The sequence below is a fragment of the Hibiscus syriacus genome, unplaced genomic scaffold, assembly GCF_006381635.1.
Source record: "Hibiscus syriacus cultivar Baekdansim isolate YM2019G1 unplaced genomic scaffold, ASM638163v2 tig00109957_pilon, whole genome shotgun sequence".
Lineage (NCBI taxonomy): Eukaryota > Viridiplantae > Streptophyta > Magnoliopsida > Malvales > Malvaceae > Hibiscus > Hibiscus syriacus.
In genome coordinates, this window is record NW_024062539.1 from 1,516,823 (window position 1) to 1,541,898 (window position 25,076).

General features: G+C 35.9%; 1 protein-coding gene and 1 pseudogene across 2 annotated transcripts; one reads left to right on the forward strand and one right to left on the reverse strand.

The window, feature by feature from the left end:
* Positions 1 to 17,394: 17,394 nt before the first annotated feature.
* On the forward strand, positions 17,395 to 23,389 carry LOC120211088 (annotated as a pseudogene).
* Positions 23,390 to 23,488: 99 nt separating this feature from the next.
* LOC120211089 lies at positions 23,489 to 24,437 on the reverse strand. Of its 2 annotated transcripts, none has more exons than XM_039209711.1 (2): positions 24,217 to 24,437; positions 23,489 to 24,135 (listed from the first exon to the last, which is right to left on the reverse strand). In XM_039209711.1, exons 1-2 carry the CDS (start codon positions 24,347 to 24,349, stop codon positions 23,633 to 23,635), a joined length of 636 nt encoding a protein of 211 aa, XP_039065642.1. In that variant the 5' UTR covers positions 24,350 to 24,437; the 3' UTR covers positions 23,489 to 23,632. The 2 variants fall into 2 exon arrangements, with proteins under 2 accessions (XP_039065642.1, XP_039065643.1); XM_039209712.1 differs by having other exon boundaries at positions 23,491 to 24,135; positions 24,238 to 24,437.
* Between the last annotated feature and the right edge of the window lie 639 nt (positions 24,438 to 25,076).

The following is a 25,076-nucleotide window of genomic DNA, read 5'->3' on the forward strand; positions in this document are numbered from 1 at the left end:
ACATATGCCTTCTGCTCATTTCCTTTCTTGATGTAACCATTTGGTTGCTCCACAAAAACGGTCTCATTTAGTTCACCATGTAAGAAAGCAAACTTCACGTCTAGTTGATGGATAGTCCATCCTTTTTGCGCTGCAAATGCAACAACTAGTCGAACTGTTTCCATACGTGCAACAGGTGCAAAGACTTCAGGCCTTGCCTTGTATTTTTCAACCTAACATGTTTCATCGAATTTAGTCTTGTAAACCCATTTTACTCTTACCTTCTTTGCTCCTTGAGGTAGCTCAATTAATTCCCATGTATTATTTCTTTCGATTGCTTCAATTTCTGCATTAATTGCTTTTCTCCATTTTTCACTTTTAACAGCATCTTCAAAATACAGAGGATTACATGTTTCAAAAATCACCAAATAAGCTTCGTTATCTTCTTCGGAGAGCCCTTCTCCAGTCGCATAATCTTGCATCCAGCCTGGTGGTCGGCTATTTTGTCCTTGATCTGAGCTGGGATTGCTATCTCCATGCAAAGAATCTGAGGAAGAGTGTTGATCAGCTTCCACATCAGTGTCTAAATCAGATTCACTTCCTTCTTCCTGTGGCTCTATTTCAACTGTATCATTGTCCTCTTCATTCAACTTCAGTTCACACTCGATTGTTGTCTCGTACTTTTGATCCCAGTCGAAAAATCTATTTTCTTCAAACACAACATCTCTAGTTACTAAAATTTTCTGTTAGGATCATAAAGTCTATAAGCCTTAGATGCATCACTAACACCCAACAATACGCACTGTAAGCTTTTATCATCTAACTTAGTTCTCTTCTTGTCAGGCACATGAACAAGAGAAATGCAACCAAAAACACAAAAATACTTAATTGAAGGTTTGATTCCACTCTAAGCTTCCTCCGGGGTTCGATCCTTAACGGCAAGAGTTGGACTTCGATTCAGAACATGTACGGTCCAATTTACCTCTTCAAGCCAGAAAGTTTTGGGAACTTTTTTCTTGAGAGCATGCTACGAACCATGTTGATATTTGTCCTGTTCTTATGCTATGCGACTCCATTTTGTTGCTGTGTAAATGCAGCTGTAAGTTGTCTTTGAATACCATGATCAGAAAAAAAAACTTTCAAATTCCTGTGGCATAACTTCTCCACCTCGATCAGTGCGTAGACAATTGATAGCTGAATCTATTTATTTCCCAACATGAATTTTAAAATGTTTAAAAATAGCAAAGGCATCCGCTTTTTCTTTAAGAAAGTAGACCAAAATTGTCCGACTAAAATCATCAATAAAACTGATAAAGTACCTCTTTACACTGTTAGAAGCGGGTTTAATTGGTCCACAAATATCTGCATGAATTAACTGAAGAATTTGTGTTGCTCTCCAAGTCGTTTTCTTTGGAAATGGGATCCTTTGTTGCTTTCCCACCATACAATCAACACATAGCTTTGAGGGCGTCTTCAATTGTGGTAACCCTGTGACCATCTTTTTGTCTTGAAGTGTCTTCAGTCCTTTATAGCTTAAGTGACCATATCTACGATGCCAAAATTGAACCTTTTCTTCCAAAGTTGTGTTGAAACAAGTTGACTCCGTGGATTGAGATACTTCATATAGTTTGAACATGCAGTTTCCAGACATCTCTGTATCCCACATTAACCTTTCTCTGAATGATATACCTTGCATCTGTCATGTTGAAATAATATGGCTAGTCTTTTCTCTTGCAATTCACCGATGCTCAGCAAATTACTCTTCAGTTCAGGCACATAAAACACCCCTGTGATTACATGTACCATTCCATTCACTTGCAGCTTTACATTAGCCCTTCCAAGTACAGCTATGCTTGCGTGGTTGCCAAGTTTCACCGTATCTCTAAAATCTGCATGAAAACTAGAAAAATATTGCTTCATACCACACCTATGATTGTTGTATCCTAAATCAAGGAACCAAGTATCTTCTGCGGCGGAAACTTCTGTATTGACAAAAGCCATCAATAACATCTCCTTTTGAGTCTCAGCACAATTCGCCTTTTTGCTTGAGCATTCCCATTGAAAATGTCACAGCTTATGACATTTGTAGCATTTTATCATGGCTTTATCGAAGTTGCGTCTGCCTATTCCTCTTGCCTTTCCTCGAAAGCCACCACGACCTCTAGCTCTTCCCCCAAAAAGTTCTCCATGAGCAATCTTTTAAGAATGTTCTTCTTCATCGTGAGATCCCATACGTTGTTCATGCACAAGCAGGCTGCTTTGTAATTCATCAATGGTTAGGATTCTTGTATCCTGGGACTCCTCAATGCTACAAACAACGTAATTAAATTTGCAAGTCATGGATCTCAAAATCTTCTCTACAACAGCATCATCTTCCATCATCTCACCATTTGCCTTCATCTTATTGACTGTATTAAGAGTTCGAGCAAAAAACTCATTAACAGACTCTCCTACCTTCATATAAAGAGTTTCAAGTTCTATACGAAGTGCTTGCAGGTGCGCATGCTTGACCCGTGTTGTACCTTGATACTTTTTCTTCATGGAATCCCATATGCTCTTTGATGTATCCTTGTTAAGAATCGTCTCCAGAATTGTACGATACAGAGATTGAAACAAATAGTTCTTTGCTTTCAAAGTTTTTAGTTTCTGATCTTCAACCATGGGAGCCACTGCACGCCTATTATTTCGAGAAAAATGTTAAATCATTTTAATTTGTTAATGAAAATAGGGAAAAAATTTGTATACCCAAAATTTTTATAATAGACACCCACTTTTTAATTTTTGGACGTACTTTCTTTGTGCATCAGTAGCACCTTCTGCTGCAACAGGAATGCCATTATCCACCAATCCCCAATACTCTTTGAACGTAGGAAGTTTTCCATTAGCATTGCCCAGTGATCATAATACCCATCAAACTTTGGAACTGCTGGCTGCACAAACGATCCCTCTGTTGCCATCAATTGAGGAAAGAACTGGCTCTTGATGCCAAAATGTTAGGAACAAGAAAAATGTAATGGGAGAGATAGAAAACAATGGAGAAAAATGATGCACGGTTGTTATCATTCAACAGAAATATACTGGGCTATTTTATAGCCCTACATACTAACTGAAAATGAGAAAATCAAGAAACCACTAAAAATAAACTGCTAAAAATCCCATAAACATAGGGATTTATTCAACAAGCTTCCTAATTATTTGACTAACAAACTCTATCAGGGAGTTGGTCTAGAATGATGGGTTTCCGATTAAGGTTGTTAAATGGGGATTGGACCGTGAATCGGTACTTATTATTTTGGACACTAAAGACCTCTTTAATAAACTCTGGCCTTTGAATAAAAATGAGATCAATTTTTGTTTTCAGTTATTGAGTCATTGACCATGGGGATGATATTCCCCTGATACTGCATTGGTAGGTGTCTCTTATGGGCGTTCCGCTGCACTGCTGGAATGAAAATTTCTTCAAAGCATTAGGTAAGAGATAGGGTAAGTTCGTGGGTTTGCATGAAAACACGAAGAACATGAACAAATTAGACACGAAGAACATGAACAAATTAGACACGAAGAAAAGGTGGTCTGACTCAGTTAAGCGCCTCCAAGAGTTGAATCATTGGTATTGATGGTGCTCCATCGTCGCACTCCAGTTAAAGTGTAGTTAAAAAGGGGAGTCTCGACAACAGTGAAGGTTTCGTGCCTTTCTGTCGTCATCTCCCTGAATTAATAAAACATTTGTTTTTCTCGTGTCACATTACTTGGCAGGTATTGGCTGTATTTTTTTTGCATCGTGGAACATGGGATAATTTCGGTGCGACAGATTAAAAAAAGTTAAAATAAAATGTTATCGATTTTGTTAGTGTTAAATAATAAAATTAAAAAAAAATATCAAAAACATTATTAGGCTTAAAAAATAACCGGATTAACATAATATTTTAAGTAATTACCAGAAAATTTTAAATAATTTTTATCAATTTTATTATTTAAACGATAACAAATTTGATAACACTTTATTTTAATCATTTTTAAGCCTTCCGCACCGTAGAACTTCCCATCTCTATGGTCTCCCCTCAAGCTCTAGAATCATTCTTCTTAGCATGGGGAAGCTCGCCCAAGGGTAAAAGACTATTATATGGGAAATTTTTCCTTTTCGCAATGGCTTTTTAGGAATGATATCACCTTTAGGGGGAAAGAGTTAGATTTTTCTCAGCTGATCTTCATTATTAAGTACAGAGTTGCGTGTTGGTGTTTGACTAAATCCCGGAAGTCGTAGTTTCGATTGACGATTTCCTTGCTGGTCTTGTTAGCGTTGATGGCTCCCTTTCTAATATCAGTCCCTTTCCGACTACAAATGTTTGGTGTCCTCCCTCCTCGGCTGGTTGAAAATGAATGTTGATGATGCGTAAAAGGAGAACGAGAACTTAGGCGAGGCTCGTGGCATTCTTCGAGCTGAATCAGGAATACTCTTATCTCCCACTGTGTTAGCTCTGGGTCTGTGATTTTGATAGAGATTCTTGCTATCAAATTCGAGTTTTACTCCTTCCTTGGTATGAGAAATTTAATCTTTTGATTGAGAGTTGTCTCAAAAATTATGGTCTATTGGATCTCGAACCCTGCAAGGTCTCTTCCTCCTTTCTCTCTGATATTCGTTGCATATCTGAATGCCTCTTAGGGGTTGGCTGTCTATTCGTCATATTCCAAGGGCTAATAACGTAGAAGTAGGTTCTCTAGCTAAAAGAGGGATTCGACGAAGTGTCTTAAAGGTTGATGATTTTCCTATTTTAACTTGTTCTGTTGGCATTGTTGCAAAGGTAATAGTTTTGCTTTTATGCCATTTTTTTCCAGAGGCTGCTGATTTGGGGTGTATTACTTTTATATGTTTGTCCGGTTTTATTTTCTCAAGTTAAATGAACCGCTTTATTTGAGTTTAGTTAATAATCAAGTACTCTTTTATCTCTTCCCGTTTTAGGATTTTTTAACGAGACCCATTTATCTTTAAAAAAAAAATTAGACTTAATCTGTCCCTTCAATGTAAGTGACAAGGAAAACTCAAAGGGAATGCGCAAAAATGCCTCTTTAAGAACTCTTTTCAATGTTCTTATGGTAGAGGCATTCCATTTTTGCCACCAGGAAAACTCCATTGGGAACTAAAATAAATGGCTTTTTTGATATAGTGATGGAAGTAAAAGCTATTGAGGATACATTAAAGGTATCTATAAAGGACATTGGTGAAGGTCCGATTAAGACAATGTGTTCTCCGTCGACGGACAAATGAATGTCTTATGGGTTTTCACTTTTAGAGGGGAGTTAATTGATTAGTGGATTATGTGTTTTCCTTTTAATTCCATTTCTATGTCGTTTCTTGTGGTTATGGTCCTTCAGACAGATCAAGTTTTGCTTTCGTTAATCAGGGATTTAAATCGGGATATGATTGTGTTCTGTTCATTGTAATTACGAATACAACAGATGCTATTGTAGTCATTGTGGGTATCGCGGTCATAAATCTTTTTAAATTTACACAACTTATTATAAAACATAATAATTCTAGTTGTTGCAATATACTGTTGAATTTTTTATTTTATTTTAGGATAACATAACAATAATAAGAATAATGTATGTTATTATCGCAATTAGATGATAACTGTTAAAATAAAACCGTAATTCATCGATAATAATAATTTCAGATGATACCATTATTTTTATATAATAATTATATTTTCGCATTATTTCGTATGTCGGTGTTATATAAAAGAGAGAAGTGATAACGAAACATATATATTTTTTTGATAATTTTGAGATGAATATGAGATAGTGTATATGTGGTGTTCGAGTCCAAAACCTTTAAAAAAAGGTAAATTACATAAATGATCACATAACTATTAGTTGGGTCGTGAAATGACCACCATTCTCAAATTTACATCAATATGACCACTGAACTATTTAAATGGTTTCAATATAGCAACATGTCCCTAACACTTAACGGAAGTATCTACTTGGAAGTTAACAAAATTGATAATAATTAGGGCACGAGTCCTTATAAGTTACATATTCGTGGCGTTGGAACCTTGCTTTGTTTTCTTTCATTTTGTTCACTACTTGTGTATGATTTGTTTCCTTAGATTTTCATTTAATGCATTTTAATCCTAATTCTGTTTTTAACTTGTCTAATGCCTTAATTTGAGCATTGACTTTAAAATCTTTTATTCTATTTATGTATTAAATTTATAGATTAAATCCCTTAGATTTTAAAATTAATCAATTTGATCACCAATATTAACTTTAATTCTTAATTTTTAATTAAGTCCTAATTTTAATTTAATTTAATATATTTATTTATCCAATTGCGTTTTAACACAAGGAATCTAACTTGGGCCCCAAGGGTAACCTACACATGCCTTAACCACTGAGCTAATTCTCACGCTGGTTATTAAGATAATACATGTGTTATATAACTTTATCAAGTTTAGGCAGAAAAAATTAAAATAACTTAATTGGATTTGAACCCATAATGAATTAGTAATCAAACATGACTTAACCAATAAGCTAAATCTAATATTTAAGAATCAATTATAATATATTAAATATTATAGTTAATGATAAAAAAATAAAAATGGATAAGTGAAAACTTACATCTAAGCCAATTGAGAATATGACAACACTTAAATCACTAAAAAAAACTAATAGTTTATTTATAATTGATTTAAGATTTTAATATTTTTAAACTAAATTTATTGTTTTCATATTTATTTTATAATGATTATATATATGAATCATTTAAAAATAATTTAATATTCAAATTATAATAATATATATATATATATATATTATAGTTAATAATAAAATATATATATTATATATTATAGTTAATATTCAAATTATATAATCATAAGATTGTGACATGTGTTACAATTTGATTGTAGAAATAAATTTATCAAATTAAATTGAAATTAGGACCTAATTAAAAATTAATAATTAAAGTTAATCTTGGTGATCAAATTGATTAATTCTAAAATCTAAGGGATTTAATCTATAAATTGAATACATGACTAAATAAAGTATTTTAAAGTTAATCCTCAGATTAAGGCATTAGAGAAATTAAAAACAGAATCGAGGTCAATTTGGATTAAATGAAAATACAAGGAAACAAATCATATACAAATAGTGACCAAAATGGAAGAAAACAAAGCAAGGTGTCAGTGCCTCGGACACGTAAATTTACAAGGACTCGTGCCCTAATTATACAATTTTTTAATTACCACGTAAAATCCTCCGTTAAATGTTAACGGCGGTGACTATTTTGAACCCATTTAAATAATACAATGGTCATACTGACGTAAATTTGAAAATGATGGTCATTTCGTGATCCAACCTATAGTTATGTGGTCATTTATGTAGTTTACCCTAAAAATAACAATAAAATCCTTAAAAATTAAGGTGGTTTGGTTAGTGCTGAGATATATTTTTCTATATGGCTTAATATCAAAATAAGTGCCCAAATTATACTATGATTCCCAAAAAGGTGGTTAAATTATTTTTTGACTCATTTAGGTGTCTAACGTTTTAAACATTATACATTTAGGTGTCTTGATTTAAACGACCGTTAAAAAACATATTAAGTGACACATGTCACAATTTGGTAATTTTGAGAATTTATTTTTTTAAACAAACTTTAAAATATTTTATTTTCGAAAAAGACCCAATCTTTTAAAATATCAAAAATACCCCCAAACTCCCTAAATATCTTATTCTAATCCTTTTACTTCAACCGCCAGTCATTTCCGGCCACCTATCCACCGATGACTGACCACCCTTACGTCGTCGACCACCCATTGACCGATCATAACCATTGCTATCATCTTAAAACCCAAAAAATTCCAAATTTATGAACTTCAATCCCTGATCACTAAAATCCAAAATAGCTAATCCCTTTGGTCGAAGGTAGTAATTAACTGTTTATCTGACTGTGGCGGTCTCTCTTAGCCATTTGGTTAGCCATTTGAATTTTGGCCGTTTGAATTTTGGTCGTTTGGCCATGGAAATGGAAATAACGAAAGGGGATGAGAGAGAGAGCAAGGAAGGGGAGGGGGAAGATGCATTTGGTTTTTTTTAACAATATTTTTATTTTTTATGAAAAATAAAAATTTTAAAAGTTCAAGATTGCGATATGTTTCACTTAACGGGGCTATTTAACGAACATTATAGTTGAAGTACCTAAATAGGTAACGTTTGTAACGTTATGCACCTGTATGAGTTAAAAAGTAGTTTAGACAACTATTTGATAATAGGGTACAATTTGAAAACTTATTTTGATATTAAGCCTTTTCATATTACCTTCGACCAAAGGGATTGGCTATTTTGATATTAAGCCTTTTCATATTAACGGATAAGATTGGAGTAATTAGTACTGCATGAAGCGTTGGATCATCTTCGCTTCTTCAGGCGGGTTTTCATTTTAATAATAAGAGAAAATAACCTCAGTGACCAAAAATGCCTGATAATATACGATTTTAACCAATTTTTTTTGGATTTGCCAAAATGACCAACTAAATCGCAATGCGATCGATAATTCGCAACGCGATCTCCGGTATCGCAAATCAGTTTCCATATTCGCAACGTGATTCTGACTATCGCATTGCGATTTTCCAAATTCGCGTTGCAATTTTCCTAATTCGCAATACGAATACGTAAATCGCAACGCGAATTTGGAAAATCGCAATGCGAATACGTAAATCGCAATACAAATACGTAAATCGCAATGCGAATCTGACTATCGCAATGTGATTTACATAGCGCCATTCGTATCCAACGCGTATTTTTTTTTTCAAATTCCAAACACGAATATATTAATATATCGGAACACTGAACCGTCCACAGTATATCCCGTAATCGTAACTCATAACCTAAAACTCTAAATCACAACTCAGTCTCATCTCCATCTCTCACTCTCTAAGGCGACATCCGTCCCTATCTCCGACGATATCAGTCTCCATCTCCAGCGAAATCATTCACGGTCAGAAATGGAAAATCAACCAAATCAACCACCGAGGGTTAGTTTTTTTAATTATTTTTTATTTCGAAATTTTTGCATTATTATTAGGTTTTTCATATTGAAATTGATGATAAGTTTACTGGTGTTTTCAATAATAGATTAACCATTTCACTTAGATTACTGATTATATTCATTCGATTGCTACCAATACTGCTAAACTGTTTAGTCTTTAACCCTATGAAGTTAGTATTTGTCTTTGTTTTGTCTTTTGGTTGAAGTAATGCAATCCATTCAAGTTTCTTTCAATTTTAGTATTTGAAACCGAGAATGACTATCGCAATGCGATTCTGTCGTTGCGATTTTCATTTCGCGTTGCGATAGTCAAATTCGCGTTGCGATAGTCATTTTCGTGTTGCGATTTTCATTTTCGTGTTGCGATTTTAAGTTTCAGAAACTATTCTTCTTCTGCAAATTGAAACTTGAATTAATTGCATTACTTCAACCAAAAAACAAAGACAAATACTAAATTCACAGTGTTGCAAATTTAAGTTTGAAGAATAAACTACTACTCTTTATGTTTATTGTTCTTGTTATATTTTCACAGTGTAGTTTTTGGTATATCTAACTTTGTATATTTATTGTTTTTGCAGAACTTTTATTCGGCTCAATTGACCTTAAGAAATAAAGTAAGCCTGACCAAAACAATTGTGTCGAAGCTTTCACCTGCACAAAGAAAAATATTTGAGGATACTTGCTTTGGGCCATGGCTGAAAGTACAACATCCGGGTGGAGATACTATGTTGACCCATCTGTTTCTTCAAACAATGACTAGCGATCTACCAGAGACTATACAACGTCGTGATGAAGAGATATGGTTTGATTTTCCACCGGCGTATACGTGTTTTGGGCGGGAGAAGTTTTTCTTAATCACCGGTCTGCGCTTCAGACACGATGATGTAGAACGGTACACTAGATATATTACCTGCCTATCATGGTTTTCCCGGGTTTTTCCTGAGCTGTCGAATTTACACATGGAAGACTTGACGAGATTATTGAATAAGAAAGATGGTTTTACTCGGATGGATGACGTCGATGTTGTCCGAGTATGCCTTCTAATACTTTTGCAAGCCGGCTTTTTAGGCAGAGAAGCCCGACAACCTATTCCTAATGATCTAATTAAATTGGTAGATGACCTAAATGCATGGAACATATTTCCGTGGGGTTCGTATCTATGGAAAGCTACATGGAATAAGTTGTCGTATGCCTTTGATGATCGGAAAAGTTTGTGTGGCGATGGTTCCAAATACACTTTGTCAGGCTTTATTTGGGCCTTTAAGGTAATAATTTTTATATAATGTTTCCAAAATTATAATTAATTCTTTAACAATTACTAATGTTTGTTATTATATTGTTTGTAGATTTGGATATTTGAGGCCTTTCCCGCCATGCAGACATATGCATTAAAAACTTCTAATGATATTCCTAGGGCTATTTCCTGGAAGAGGAAACGGTCCTTGCAGCAATGGGAAAATTTACTACCGTATACTACAATAAATAATGTAAGTTAACACAAATACTATCATATGTTTATAAACAAGTTATTACTAGTACACGTTTAACTTTGTTTGAGCTTTTATATTGTTAGGAGGCCAACACTCCATTACAGAGGCTGACACCCACGGAAGCTGAGCTTGCCACTGATTGGTGGCAAGCTAGTAAGCGTTTTTTTGATAGCACGGATGATGAGTAGCCACCACTTCGAGAGCCATCACCTTACCCAGAGCCATCACCTGATCGACCCGAATATACACCTCCACAACGAGAGTCATCACCTATTCTGTCACATCATCGAGCATCTTCTCCACCATCACCTCATGATAGGCGACCGGCAAAGATGCCACGACGTTTATCTCCCTGTTCTCCACCTCCACGGGATGAGTTAGGGGAGTTACGTAATGAGGTCAATGCCTTGCGTGAGGAGGTCGGTACTTTACGCGATGACAATGGTGCATGGCGTGTTGAGGTGTCTACTTTACGTGGTGAGGTAGCAGCTCTACGTGAGATTGTAGCATCGTTGCAGAACGAGGTTCATACTCTACGCAACGAGATAAGTTTAATATTTTTCATATTTAACTTGATGATAAATTTACTCGTAATTTCACTTAGATTGCTTAGTAAATTCATTCGGTTGCTACCAATACTGTTTAACTGTTTATTCTTTAACCCTGTGAAGTTAATATTTATTTTTGGTTGTCTTTTGGTTAAGTAATGCAATTCATTCAAGTTTCAATTTGCAGAAGAAGAATAGTTTACTATCGCAATGCGAAAATGACTATCGCAACGCGAAAATGACTATCGCAACGAGAAAATCGTAACAACAAAATCGCAACGCGAAAATGACTATCGCAATGCGAAAATGACTATCGCACTGCGAATTTGACTATCGTAACGAAAGAATCGCAATGCGAAATGAAAATCGCATTGCGATTCTCTCATTGCGATAGTCAAATTCGCATTGCGATAGTCATTTTCGCGTTGCGATAGTCATTTTCGCGTTGCGATAGTCATTTTCGTGTTACAATAGTCATTTTCGCGCATTGCGATTCTCTCGTTGTGATAGTCAAATTCGCATTGCGATAGTCATTTTCGCGTTGCTATAGTCATTTTCGCGTTGCAATTTTAAGTTTCAGATTCTATTCTTCGTCTGCAAATTGAAACTTGAATGAATTGCATTACTTCAACCAAAAGACAAATACTAACTTCACAGTGTTAAAAATTTAAGTTTCAAGAATAAACTACTACTCTTTATGTTATCATTGAACCTGCACTAAACCTATATGTTGTCATTTTAAATGTTTATATAAGTGCTTACTTCTGGAATGTTATCTGATGCATTTTGTGAACAATGATATAATAATGACTTGGAAGAATACCGTGGAAGTTTGAAATATATTTTTCTTTGTTTTCACTGTTTAATATCATGTCTGTTTATTTACTGATTTATGTATTAATTTATTTTTAGTGGCCCGCTAAGGTGGATGCTCTACGTCGGGTTTTTCTTGCAAGACGAAGTTCACGCATCAGACGGCGTGCACGTGCCATTACGTTTCCGTTCACCCCAACAGTGCGAAGAATCCGTAAGAAAAAGCCCGACTCACCTGTCATCGTTCAAGAGGTCTCCCCCATCGTTCACGTGCCATTACGTCTTTTTTTGTAAAATAGCATATTGATGCATGGGTGACACGTCTTCTAATTGTAAGGAAATTGAAGAAAAATATAAAAAAACGCGATATACAATTATGCCGACGTCTTTTCACGTAGTTCACTTGAAGAATCAACGACATGAATCATATGTGTTGGCTAATGGACAAGCTAAACTTTATCCTGCATGGTGGGAGGTCGATAAGGTTAGTATTTATTTGTTTAAATATTTTAAAGGTGTTCATAAATAAGTGCGCAATTTGAATTATTACATTTCGATGCAGGTGTTTATCCCTTTTTTGGAACGTACTCATTGGCTTTTCGTCGAGCTTCAGCTCCCATCCCTAAAGACAATAGTATATGACAGCATGATAAATTACATATCATTGTCTGATTTGAGAGATATTATTAAGGGATGGAGCTCTCATTTGGCTAAATTCTTGGATGCAATTAATTATTGGACTAATTCTGGAAACAAGAAGCCAAAGAAGTTCAATGTTACAGTTATCAGAGACGAGACCGCGCCACAACAAACAAAGGAAGCCAGAGGGGATTGTGGTCCTCTCGTATGCATGTGCTTGGAGCGTTTGACGATAGTAAGTACACAGTTCCTACCTCCCACCGATAGAGATAGAGGTGCAGTAGGCTTGTGGTTTCGGCATTTTATGGCTAGAGCGATATATGCGAGACGTTGTCTACCTGTATCCGCATTATGAAAGTGTCCATAAACAATTTGTAAGTCAAAATGCAAGTGTTGTTAAACATATATACTCTTTTTGGTTTGAAAATGTTTGGTTAAGTAGCTAGAATTCAATAATTTGCTGTTTGTAGGTTTTAGATGTGTAGAAAGTGTTGTTGATTCAATGTTTGGTTTCTACAGGTTAATCTTGAAGTGAGCTGCGTGAAATGGATGTATGGGTGCAAAAGTTGATTCAATAATTGATGAGGAAATAATTCTTATTATTATTTTTGATTGTTTAATTGATTTGTAAAAGATGATTTGTAAATGTTGATTTGTTTAATTGATGTGTACATAATTATTATTTGTGCTTGTTTAATTGATTGAAATGTAATAGTTGATTTGTTGATTTCAATCTGCATTATGTTGAATGCAAAACAGACTATCGCAACGCGGAAATGACTATCGCAACGAGAGAATCGCAATGCGAAAATGAAAATCGCAACGCGAAACTAAATTCGCGTTGCGATTTTCATTTTCGCATTACGATTCTCTCGTTGCGATTTTCATTTTGCATTGCGATTCTCTCGTTGATATAGTCATTTCCGCGTTGCGATAGTCATTTCTGCGTTGCGATAGTCATTTCCGCGTTGCGATAGTCATTTCCGTGTTGTGATAGTTATATTCGCGTTGCGATAGTCAAATGAATGTCTAATAAGTGATAACAACTGAACATATCATAGAAATGTTCAAACTCAAGTTACTAATACATGCCTAACTGAAAATGTTAAAAGTTCACACATAATATACACATAATACAACGTTTGCATTTAAAAATCACCTAAGTTAACAGTCCCAAAAGGTGAAGCCAGTTGTGATTGGGATTTTGATGAGGATCCATATTTTGGTAGGGAAAAAGATGATTGTGATGGCACTGGTGATCCACATGTCAACCTTGTATGACCACTTTCCTTGCACCGACTACATGTCGATCTCTTCTTCTCTTCACCCTTAGACGGTATACGATCGTGACTTTTTGGTCGGCCAGGTAGCCTTCTGTCCATGGCTGGTGGAAAAACTGTTTGTAAGTCATCTGGTATGTTCCACTCAGAAGGATGTGGAATAGGGTAGACAATCTCGACATAAGTCTGTCGATATGCTTCTGTAGTGTAGCAATCCATAGCGTATGCGCTTGAATCATCTTGGTTTAGATGAAGAGCAACTTTTATAACATGGCCACACGGATAACCAGATGTTTGCCATTTCATACAACTACACGTCTTTGCATTTAGATCGACAAGCCCATTTAAGTTATTATCCAGTACTTTAAACAAAGTGTTTGAACATGGTTCAACTCTCCATGACGTTGACTTCACAACACGTTTCGTTATCTTTTTTTCAGTCCATGGTGTAACACGATGTTCCAATGTTCCTATAAATTTAAATAAATAATACTTAGTAAAATATATGATAAGTTACGAATTTAAAGAAATAATGCCTGCATGGTTTCTTTTCTTGTAGTACCACTGTTGAATAGAGGCTCGAAAAAACTCCATTAACATAGTAATGGGTAATTTCCGGGAATGACGACTTAGAGCGTTGATTGATTCTGCACTACTAGACGTCATGAAACCATATCTTGCTCCAAGTTGATGTACTCTTGACCATCTTTCAAACCCGACATCTTCTAGTGTTTGAGCACACTGAGGCAAAACACGTCTTAAATAGTTTATATGCTTATTAAAATCCACTTCCCGATAAGCTTTTACAACCTTCCAGTATGTCCATTTGTGATTTTTTATACCAGCAGACATTGATTTTAGATTTCTATACAAATGAACACCACAAAGTCCATGAAAAACATCTGGGAAACACCTTCTAACAGCGTTGTCAATTGAGTTTGCCCTATCGGATATGATTGTCAGATTGCTAATAGGACCTATGCAATCCCTAAGATGCCCCATAAACCATGTCCATGAATCAGAGGTTTCAGATTTTCCAACCTCGTAAGCTATTGGCAGTATCCCATTGTTAGCATCCATGGCTACTGCTAATAAGTTTACTCCAAGGTATCGACCTTTTAAATGTGCTCCGTCAACTATAATAACTGGGTGCATGCAAGTAATAAACGAACGAATCTACAAAATCATATACACAAGAAATATAATCATTTAAATGTGAAATGCATGTAACTAACAAAAATGAGTCAACAAAATTATATTGATTTACTAACCGCAGCACCAATGGCGATAAACAACAACTCAAAGCGTCCATCTCTATCTGTTTTGATATGAGTTACCGACCCAGGATTTTTCAGCTTTAAATTGTGACAATAAGCCGGCAGTTGGGCAAACGATGCTTCTGGCGACCCTTCAACAATTCCAAGGCATAACATTTGGCTCTCCAAGCTTGAGAATATGCGATACTAATCTTGAACCGAGCATTCATGTCAGTCATAATTTCATGTCCCCGATATACCCTGCCATTCAAAAACATTAACTCAGCCAGAAAACCACCCAACACCTTTTTGCTTGCTTGTCTATGGTGAGGAAAAATTTGGGTTCTTGAACATGTATGTTTATCAATAAAAGTCCTAACTTGAAACATTTCGCAATCTTTTATCCTCTTTGCAATCATACGTCACGTACAGTTTTTGTCAATCATACACCTTGTTTCGAAACGATCTTTGCTTGATTTGTTAACTTTTAGTTGATAGTCATCTTCCACACATTTCGTATACAAAGCTATCTTCAAGTCTTCCTTTGTATCAAAACAATCATCTTTCTTGATACGAATAATTTTTGTGTAACAATCAACTGTTATCTTTACCAACTCTTCTTCCGGTATATGAAGTAATTCTGGCATATTCCAGTTATACTCCCGTGGCATTTTCTTCGGGACTTTTCTTTGGGGATTTCTTCTTCTTCTTCTTCAGGGTTATATGAATTACAGAATGGATGTTCAACATGTTCATTTACAGTCGTAACTTCCTCCTCATTATCATCAACAACATCTTCCTCGGCAAAGGTTGTTTCATCATCAAAATTCGCGTATTGACCAATATCAAAATCATTACACGCAAGGTCTGTTTCTTTTTCTGAAAAATCATCAAAATCCGAGTATTTGACCAAGATCAAAGTCCGGGTATTGACCAAGATCAAATTTCGAATACTGACTAGTACTCACAATTTTTTCTGTTGGCTCATCATTGTCTAACTGGTCAATACAAAAACCGGAATTTGGTGCTGAAAGTTGATTGGGATTTGGATTAGGGAAATGTTGTGGGTTTTGAGATTGTGTTTGGTATTGGAAATGTGGTGAAACAATATTTGCTTGGTGATGAAATTGTGGTGGAACCATTAAATTTTGAGCACCATAAACTGGGGTTGAAAAACTTAGTTGATTACTACCCGCTACTGACCCAACTTTACTACTTCTAGGTTCAACAACATACAATGTAACATCATCACTTGAAACACTAACGTAAGCAATGAATCGTTCAACATCTTCATTGTCGGTTAACAAATAAACTTTACCATTTCTCTGATAAGATAGCCTAAATCCACTTAGGGGCTCTAAATTCAATTTATTTGCAACACGTAACATTAGAGTTTCATAAGTTAACTTTTTTAATGACAGTTTTAGTTGAAGATTCATGGGTAAAGGCATATATTGTAAAACACCATGAACATTCTCCCATGACCCTCCAAAACACAAATCTATCCAAACATGATCAACATTAGATGATTTCATTATTGTAAATTAATTTACTAAACAAACGAAATGCGAAACTAAAACCTGTTGCCGGATGGGGAAGGATGTCGTTGGATATAGGAACGGATGTCGCCGGAGAGAGTGATAGATGGAGATGAAATGAGTTGCGATTTAGGGATTTAGGTTATGAGTTGTTGCTGCTGCGTAGTTATATACCCAAAACATTTGTGTTGCGAAACTAAAACCTGTTGCGAATTCAGAAATCGAGTTGCGAATTTGAAATTCAGTATTGCGATAGTCAGAATCTCGTTGCGATAGTCAGAATCTCGTTGCGATAGTCAGATTCGCGTTGCGATTTACGTATTCGCATTGCGATTTACGTATTCGCATTGCAATTTACGTATTCGCATTGCGATTTACGTATTCGCATTACGAATTAGGAAAATCGCAACGCGAATTTGGAAAATCGCAATGCGATAGTCAGAATCGCGTTGTGAATTATCGATCGCATTGCGATTTAGTTAGTCATTTTAGTAAATAAAAAAAAATGATTAAAATCGTATATTATAAGGCATTTTTGATCACTTAACTTATTTTCTCTAATAATAAATCCTGAATTTTTAACGGGCAGCTGAGTCGCAACGTGTGAGCGTATGCTTTCTCTCTCTCGGAAGGCAACTCAATCATCATTTCACCTGCAGCACTTGTTTTTCTGCTGAATAACAAAACTACTTTTGCTTATTTTTCGTTGAATGACCGACGGCCGGCCTAGATTTTTTATTCCATTAAATAAATATGGGATCTGGCGCTAATGCTGATCAATTGTGTTTATTGCTTTGCTCTCTGTTTAAACCATTCTTTGCTTCAAAGGGACAATGGAGCTGAGCTTTGCTTGAGAGGCTGGATCTTGGATTCACAAAGATGATGGCTTCGTTGAGTCTTCTCGCTACGCCTTCTGCTTTTCGATCTTTCTCACCTTCATCCAACAACAATCGCTCTTTGGTTATTTTAATTCAGTCTTCTCTTTTTACTCTAATTTCTTGAAGTACTTGATCATTTGCAATGGCGTTTCTACTCCTTCGATGGCTGTTTAACTTGTTTATGTTCCCCCAGTGTTCAACAACTAATCATCAACTTTCCAAACAACTAGCTGCTAAGTATAGTCGTGAATCCCAAAATTTGCTTCGGCGACATTTATTTCCCTACAACTCTTTGTATCGAAGGGCACGATTTCTTTTATGTGCGTGATTTGTTTTCTTCATTTTTTTTTCATGAATAATAGTCCTAATCAGCGCTATTGAACGTATTTCTAATTTCTCGCACCATGAAATGTAAAATTGATTGAAATCCTTAGCTATCTTTGGTGTCATATATGGAAATGGAATCGTAAGTGTTTTGGTGTTGAATAACTCATCTTCTCTGCTCTACTTTCCCCTCTAGGTCAGCTATGGCTCCCCAATATCAGCTGTTATGGTTCAGGATACTTAAACGATGACAACCTCCGAGGAAGAAGCAGAGCACATCCGTATCTTGGATGTTGATACTGCACTCAGACCATTTAAAGATCGCTTTCAATATAGAATTAAGAAATATGTGGATCAGAAAACTCTCTTTGAAAAGTATGAGGGAGGGTTAGAGGAATTTGCAAAAGGTCATTTCAATGCCATGCGCTTATTGATTTGCTTTTATCAAAGGCTATTTCGATGATGAAGTTTCTTGCTAAGTAGTAAAATCAGTATCTTATATGAGAATGTTCAAATGAAATCTGTCTTTTACCCTCTTTCATAGGTAATTTGAAATTCTGATTTAACAAAGACGATGGAATTACCTACCGTGAGTGGGCTCCTGCTGCTCAGTAAGTTTTTGATTTCTGAAACACAAATATACTTACTTTTGTTACTAGCAAGCTACATATATCTGTTTGCTTGGTTAGAGTATTTTGCATCATGCAGGGAAGCACAAGTTGTTGGAGATTTTATTGGATGGGAAGGTTCCAACTACCAGATGGAAAAAAATCAATTTGGCGTTTGGAGCATAAAAATTCCAGATTCCGAGGGAAAACCTGTTATTCCCCATAATTCAAAATTCAAGTTCAGATTCAAGCATGGTGATGGAGTTTGGGTAGATAGGATTCCTGCTTGGGTTAAGTATTCCACTGTAGACCTAACACATTTGGAGCACCATATGACGGCGTGCGTTGGGATTCTTCACCTTCAGAAAGGTGCAGTTTCTTCAGATTTTATTTGATTTATATTTTTACTCATGATTTCATTTAAAGTAAAAAAAACATAGTTAGCAGTCAACAAAAGTGTTGTGTCTAGGCCCAAAAAAGGGGAAAAAGAAGAAGAGACAACAGTATGGTGCAGGGTTCTGGACATTGTAGTACTTGCGTATTCTTTTAATCCAGAATTTAAAAAACATTACTGAAATCAGTTTGATATCGCTTGAGATTGGAAACTTGCTGCCTTATTCTTTTTTTTTTTTGGATAATTAAAATATATTCAATGCACCAGCCGAGAATGCCTTATTCTTTTGATATTGCTGATTTTATAATTTTAATACATGTTACCTAGAAATTGTTCCTTTTAATGTACACTTCATTGATAATGCAGGTATGAGTTTAAGTACCCTCGTCCTCCAAAACCTAAAGCCCCAAGAATATATGAAGCGCATGTTGGAATGAGTAGCTCAGAACCACAAATTAGCACATACAGAGAATTTGCTGATGATGTTTTACCCCGAATTAAGGCAAATAACTATAATACTGCACAATTAATGGCTGTAATGGAGCACTCCTATTATGCATCATTTGGATACCATGTTACAAACTTTTTTCTGCAAGCAGTAGATCTGGAACTCCTGAGGACCTCAAATATTTAATTGATAAAGCTCACAGCTTAGGTCTACAGGTCTTAATGGATGTTGTTCACAGCCATGCAAGTAACAATGTCACTGATGGACTCAATGGCTTTGATGTTGGCCAAAGTTCACAGGAATCGTATTTTCACACTGGAGAAAGAGGTTACCACAAGTTATGGGATAGTCGACTGTTTAATTATGGTAATTGGGAAGTCCTTCTCTTCCTCCTTTCAAACTTGAGGTGGTGGCTTGAGGAGTTCAAATTTGACGGGTTTAGGTTTGATGGAGTGACCTCCATGTTGTATCATCACCACGGTATCAACATGGCATTCACAGGGAATTACAACGAATATTTCAGCGAGGCTACTGATGTTGGTGCTGTTGTTTATTTAATGCTGGGCAATTCTCTGATACATAACATCTTGCCGGATGCGACTGTAATTGCTGAAGATGTTTCTGGTATCCCTGGACTTGGTAGGCCAGTCTATGAAGGGGGAATTGGTTTTGATTACCGCCTAGCAATGGCCATCCCTGACAAGTAGTTTGATTACCTGAAGAATAAGAATGATGAACAGTGGTCAATGAAGGATTTATCCTGGAACTTGAAAAATAGGAGACACTGAGGAGTGTATATCCTATGCTGAAAGTCATGATCAGGTATAAACAGTGAGGGATTGTTTTTCTCACCAATCTATTTCTAAATTTAGTTAAATCATTTCTTCATGAGACACCAGAGCTTCTTTTCCTTCGGACTTCGTTTTTCTCACTTTTGGATGATGACAGAAAGAGATAAAACATAAAGAACGCTTGAGCAATAAAATGCTTACTGTCCTCTTTCTTATCTCCTCTATCCCTACGCAAAGCCTGAAAGGATGTAAATCATAAATGTTTAATCATAGCGGATCTCCTTCCCTGAATCTGACACCACATTTGCACTTCTTAATGTTTCCTTTCCTTTAATTGTTTGTACATTTTGCCATTTGTCACGTTTCTCTGATACCACTCTTGTTTGGTGCAGTCTATTGTTGGTGACAAGACAATAGCATTTTTCTTGATGGACAAAGAAATTTATAAACTTTTCTCTGTTGTTTCCTTAATGTCTTTCCTTGATGAATTATAGCAACCATGAATCCCTGAGTTGTTCTGAAAACTGCAAATATGGAACTTTGATTATTTTGTTCAGCCATCATATTTTGCGTCAGCATGGATCATTTTCTTTTTTAATTCATTATTTGTTACTTTCTCACCCTTAACATTTTTCCTTTATTTAAAATTTCTTTTGCAGATGATACATTGTATCACTAGGGCACTAGGAGGAGAGGGCTACCTTAATTTTATGGGAAATGAGGTAAACATTCTGGCTCAACTTTTCATACTGGACAGTACATCAATATTTTTTCTGGTGGATATTGGAGATAATATTAAGTCTAGGAAAGTAGGATGAAGCGATGAAGATCTGCCCAGTTCATTTAAGTAAAAAAAACACTAAAAAAAGGGAGTGATAGGATATACATGTCTAGAGGGCAATTTTCTAATATAAGGGTTTGTTTTCTCTTTTAACAAATAAGTTTAGCTTATATCTCTTCTGCATGTTTGTACAGTTTGGACATCTTGAATGGATTGACTTTCCGAGAGAAGGCAATGGGTGGAGTAATGAAAAGTGCAGAAGACAGTGGAACCTGGTGGATACCGATCGCTTAAGATACAAGGTCCATGATCATTTTCCTTGTTAAGAATTTGTTTAAGTTTCCGTGCATTTTTCCACTGGGCAGATCATTGTGAAAACGCAAACACTGCTCACCTGCCTTTTTAACTTTGAAGGCATCAGTATAATCTATTTTATAAACTGAAGTTTCTTCACTAGTAATCATTGTTGTATCTTACTTTTTTATCTTTCTCCATTCAGGAGTGCTTTGCTCCTCCCATGCAATCTTTACCTAAACTTTCCCCTTTGCATTTGGCTTTGCAGTTCATGAATGCATTTGATAGAGCTATGAATGCACTTGATGATAAATTTCATTCCTTTCATCGGCAAAGTAGATGGTGAGCTGCGCTGATGAAGAAAACAAGGTTAATCTGCAATTGCAGTTGGTGCCTTGGTGGTTAGAGTAAGACCATTGCAGCAGTCCATCTGAAATACATGCACATTGTTGTTAATGAAAGTTATTTGACATTGTTAGCATTGAACTTCTAAATTTTAGAAATATCAAATTGCTTTTTTATCACTCTCTTTTTGATGGCTATTGGAAAACCAAAAGACTGCAATGGCCAACAAACAAGATTATTATTTCCTTGTATGAGTTTCAAACAATTATGGTATAATGGATGGTTTCTTGTTTTGTCATCATGCTGGTGCATCTTTGTTCTTTCTTCTTTTTACTTCCAACGGATAGAGATAATGGCACTACACCCTTGTTTAGTTCTTCTCTGCCTTATAACCTTCTGTTGCCATGTTTTAACCATTTCAGTTTGGTGGATTCGATAATGATTTCCTGATTTAGGTTATCGTCTTTGAGAGGGGAGATCTTGTTTTCGTGTTCAATTTTCATCCAGAAAATACATATGACGGGTATGTATGTTTCAAATGATGACGACATATATTTTTTACTTGTGTTTGTACAAGGAACCATTCATGGATGGAGACTACTCATCTATATATGCCAGAAAGTAATTACTTGCACCTTAAAACTCTTCGAGTGACTATTGTGCGAAACATGCAGGTACAAAGTGGGGCGTGATTTGCCAGGGAAGTATAGAGTTGCGTTGGATAGTGATGCTTGGGAATTTGGTGGGCATGGAAGAGTAAGAAACTCCTGCTGCTGTTGTTATTCTTGCCTATTTCTTTTGATATAAGAGTCATGTTCTCTAGCTTGTTTTCTTCCATATAATTGGAAGTCTACAGCTACTAATTTCGTGAACCTTTATGGGGACATGAAAACAACTTTGATTGTTTCCTTGGGTCTAGGAATGGGTTGTGGTCTGCTCCTGTAAGTTGGCAACCACAATTTGTCTACCCCGATACCGGCTGCTAATGAAGCAGTAGCATCTAAAGTCTCTCTTTCTTATCCATGCATTGTTTTCTCTCCTGGTAATGCTATATAATTAGTTATTCTGGTAGGTGGCTCATGATGTGGACCATTTTACATCTCCTGAAGGAATTCCGGGTGTGCCTGAAAATAACTTCAACAATCGCCCTAATTCTTTCAAAGTACTGTCACCTGCTCACACATGCGTGGTATGATTATCTCTTGCCGGTCTTTCTGAATATATTGTTTCATTTATATCCATCACGGCCTACTAACAAGTCAATTGTTTTTCTTTTAATTGGCATGAAAATGCACCTGCCTTCCTACTTATCATACTTTGCATGGGATAATTGTGTATATTTAGTATTGTGCACTTAGGCTTATTGGAACTTTGTAAGGTCTTAGTACCTTCCATGGAAGGAAAACTTAGACTGACAGATCACTTACAAATTTCCACAGGTTTATTATGAAGTCGACGAAAGTCTTAAAGAAACTAATGACGCCAACTTAAGTGGTGTCGATGAGACATCAAAAGTCGACACACCAGAGCAGGAGAAAGTTGAAGAGTCAACTATCTTGGTAGGTGATCAAATCTGTGCCTGTTTGTATGGCCGCTTAGCCAGATTTCTTAAAATTCTTCCCAGGTAGCTCACGGAGCTGAACAGAATCCAGGAGAAACTAATGACCATTGCTTGGGCAGTGTTGATGAGAAATCGCAAAAGTACGGAGCAAACCGGGAAAGTATTGAAGAGACAGCTTCTGTTGTAGACAAAATGATTGTGGCTAATAAGCTAAATGATCCTGAAGTGGAAGAGACGGAGGAGAACTGAATGTCAGATGAATAAGCTTTTCGGCTCCCACACAAATCTACCGGACGGATTTGATTACTGAAGCCTAAGCGCCTAACTTTTGTTTTGTGAATAATAATAGTATTTGGACCGAGTAAGCATGGGATTTTATTTTGTTTTGCAGTTGTAAATATTATGTAGATAACAACAATAGTCTGCTTTGCTTACAGTGCGCAGCAACAAAATGTAATAAGCCTGAGTGAATGCATTATGTTCATATTCATTCTAATATTGTCTGGAGTAACCAGAAACCAAACACACTAGGGAGATCGAAACATCTGTAGTCTATATTCAAACCTTCAAAATTACTTGATATTGAAGAAGAAAAATCCCGAAGTCCCAATTTTCAGAGCTTATCAACTCTTCTAGCCGCTGTTTTTTTCTGAGTGGCAGTGACTGACACAGGAAGAGGAGGCTTCTTATTCTCTTTGTTCATGCTTCGTAGCAGATACCTTGGAGTCTCCATCTCCATTGCTGACTTCCTCAGGCTCTCAAGCTTCTTCGACGACCCTCTTCTCTTTGAAGATTCAACTGTTACTCCAAGATGATATTGATGCCCCGTCTTTGGTTCGTTCTCAGTTTCACCCTTCTTTCTCTTTAGCCTCTCGTTTCTCCTCGACGAGTACTCGTCGTACAATCGGCCCCTCTCAAACACCGGACAAGATTTGTTGGCCCTGAGAATAGTCTCCTCGCCTGAACCAGCCTTCTCATTTTCCTCATTCCCGAGTTCATCTTTAACTTTCCGAGCCAAAGCCCGTAACTCGCAAGAAAAAGAGAGGTACTCGGGTCGGATTTGAGTTTCTTCAACGCCCCTTGCATGAATTGGATTCTGGGATTTCTTTAAAGTACCTTTAACCAAAAAAAAAAATAGATGAAATGAAAAGAAAATTATTTATAGTTTTACAGTAAAATGAATCAAAAAATGGTTACCAGTTCTTGAGTGGAGATAACCTGGTGGGGTTAGCAGAGAGGTGGAGTTTGTTCGGAGGGAGCGGCGGGGACGAAGACGGATAGGCGATTTAGGAGCAAGCGGTGGCTTCCGATCATATTTCATCTTCGACATGATGATTGAAAGATATCTTTAGATATTTTTTCTTTTCTTCTTCTTGCAAAATGGAACTGCGGAGATTCAAAGAGGGAAACAGGGTAATGACGAAAAGTTTACATGTTTGAAATTTAAATTTGCCTTGATGAGTGAGCGTTTCAAACGGTCATATCCAATTATTTGATCCGGCGATCTACAGTTAACTCGGTGATTAATTTATTATTTTTTCCTATTTTCTCACCTAATTAAAAATTTAAACAAAAATATTACTATTCAAGTGTAGAGGTAGGTATACGGGCTACCCGCCCGTTTAGCCCGCGGATTTTGACGGTGCGGGTTTAAACGGAACGGGTTAAAAAGCCCGCATTCATAAACGGTTTTAAATTTTAAGGCCCGTGTCCCGTCCATTTAACCCGCGGGCTAAACCAGCTTACCCGCGGCACTTTAAATTGAAATAATTTTAAATACTTTAAATGCAATAAAAAATAATGTTTTAACTTACTAAACCTTTAAAAATAATCGAGCAAGGTAGCACCGTTAAAATAATAAATAATATTTAAATTTTATTTTAAATAGCCGGAAATGATTATAAAATAATATTTTTTTAATTTTTTTAATCATTAATATATATATATATATATATATATATATATATATATATATAATGATATAATTACTTAAACTCAAATTTAAAAAACCAATATTAACTTATATCACCAAATTGAAAAACAAATAAAACAATAAC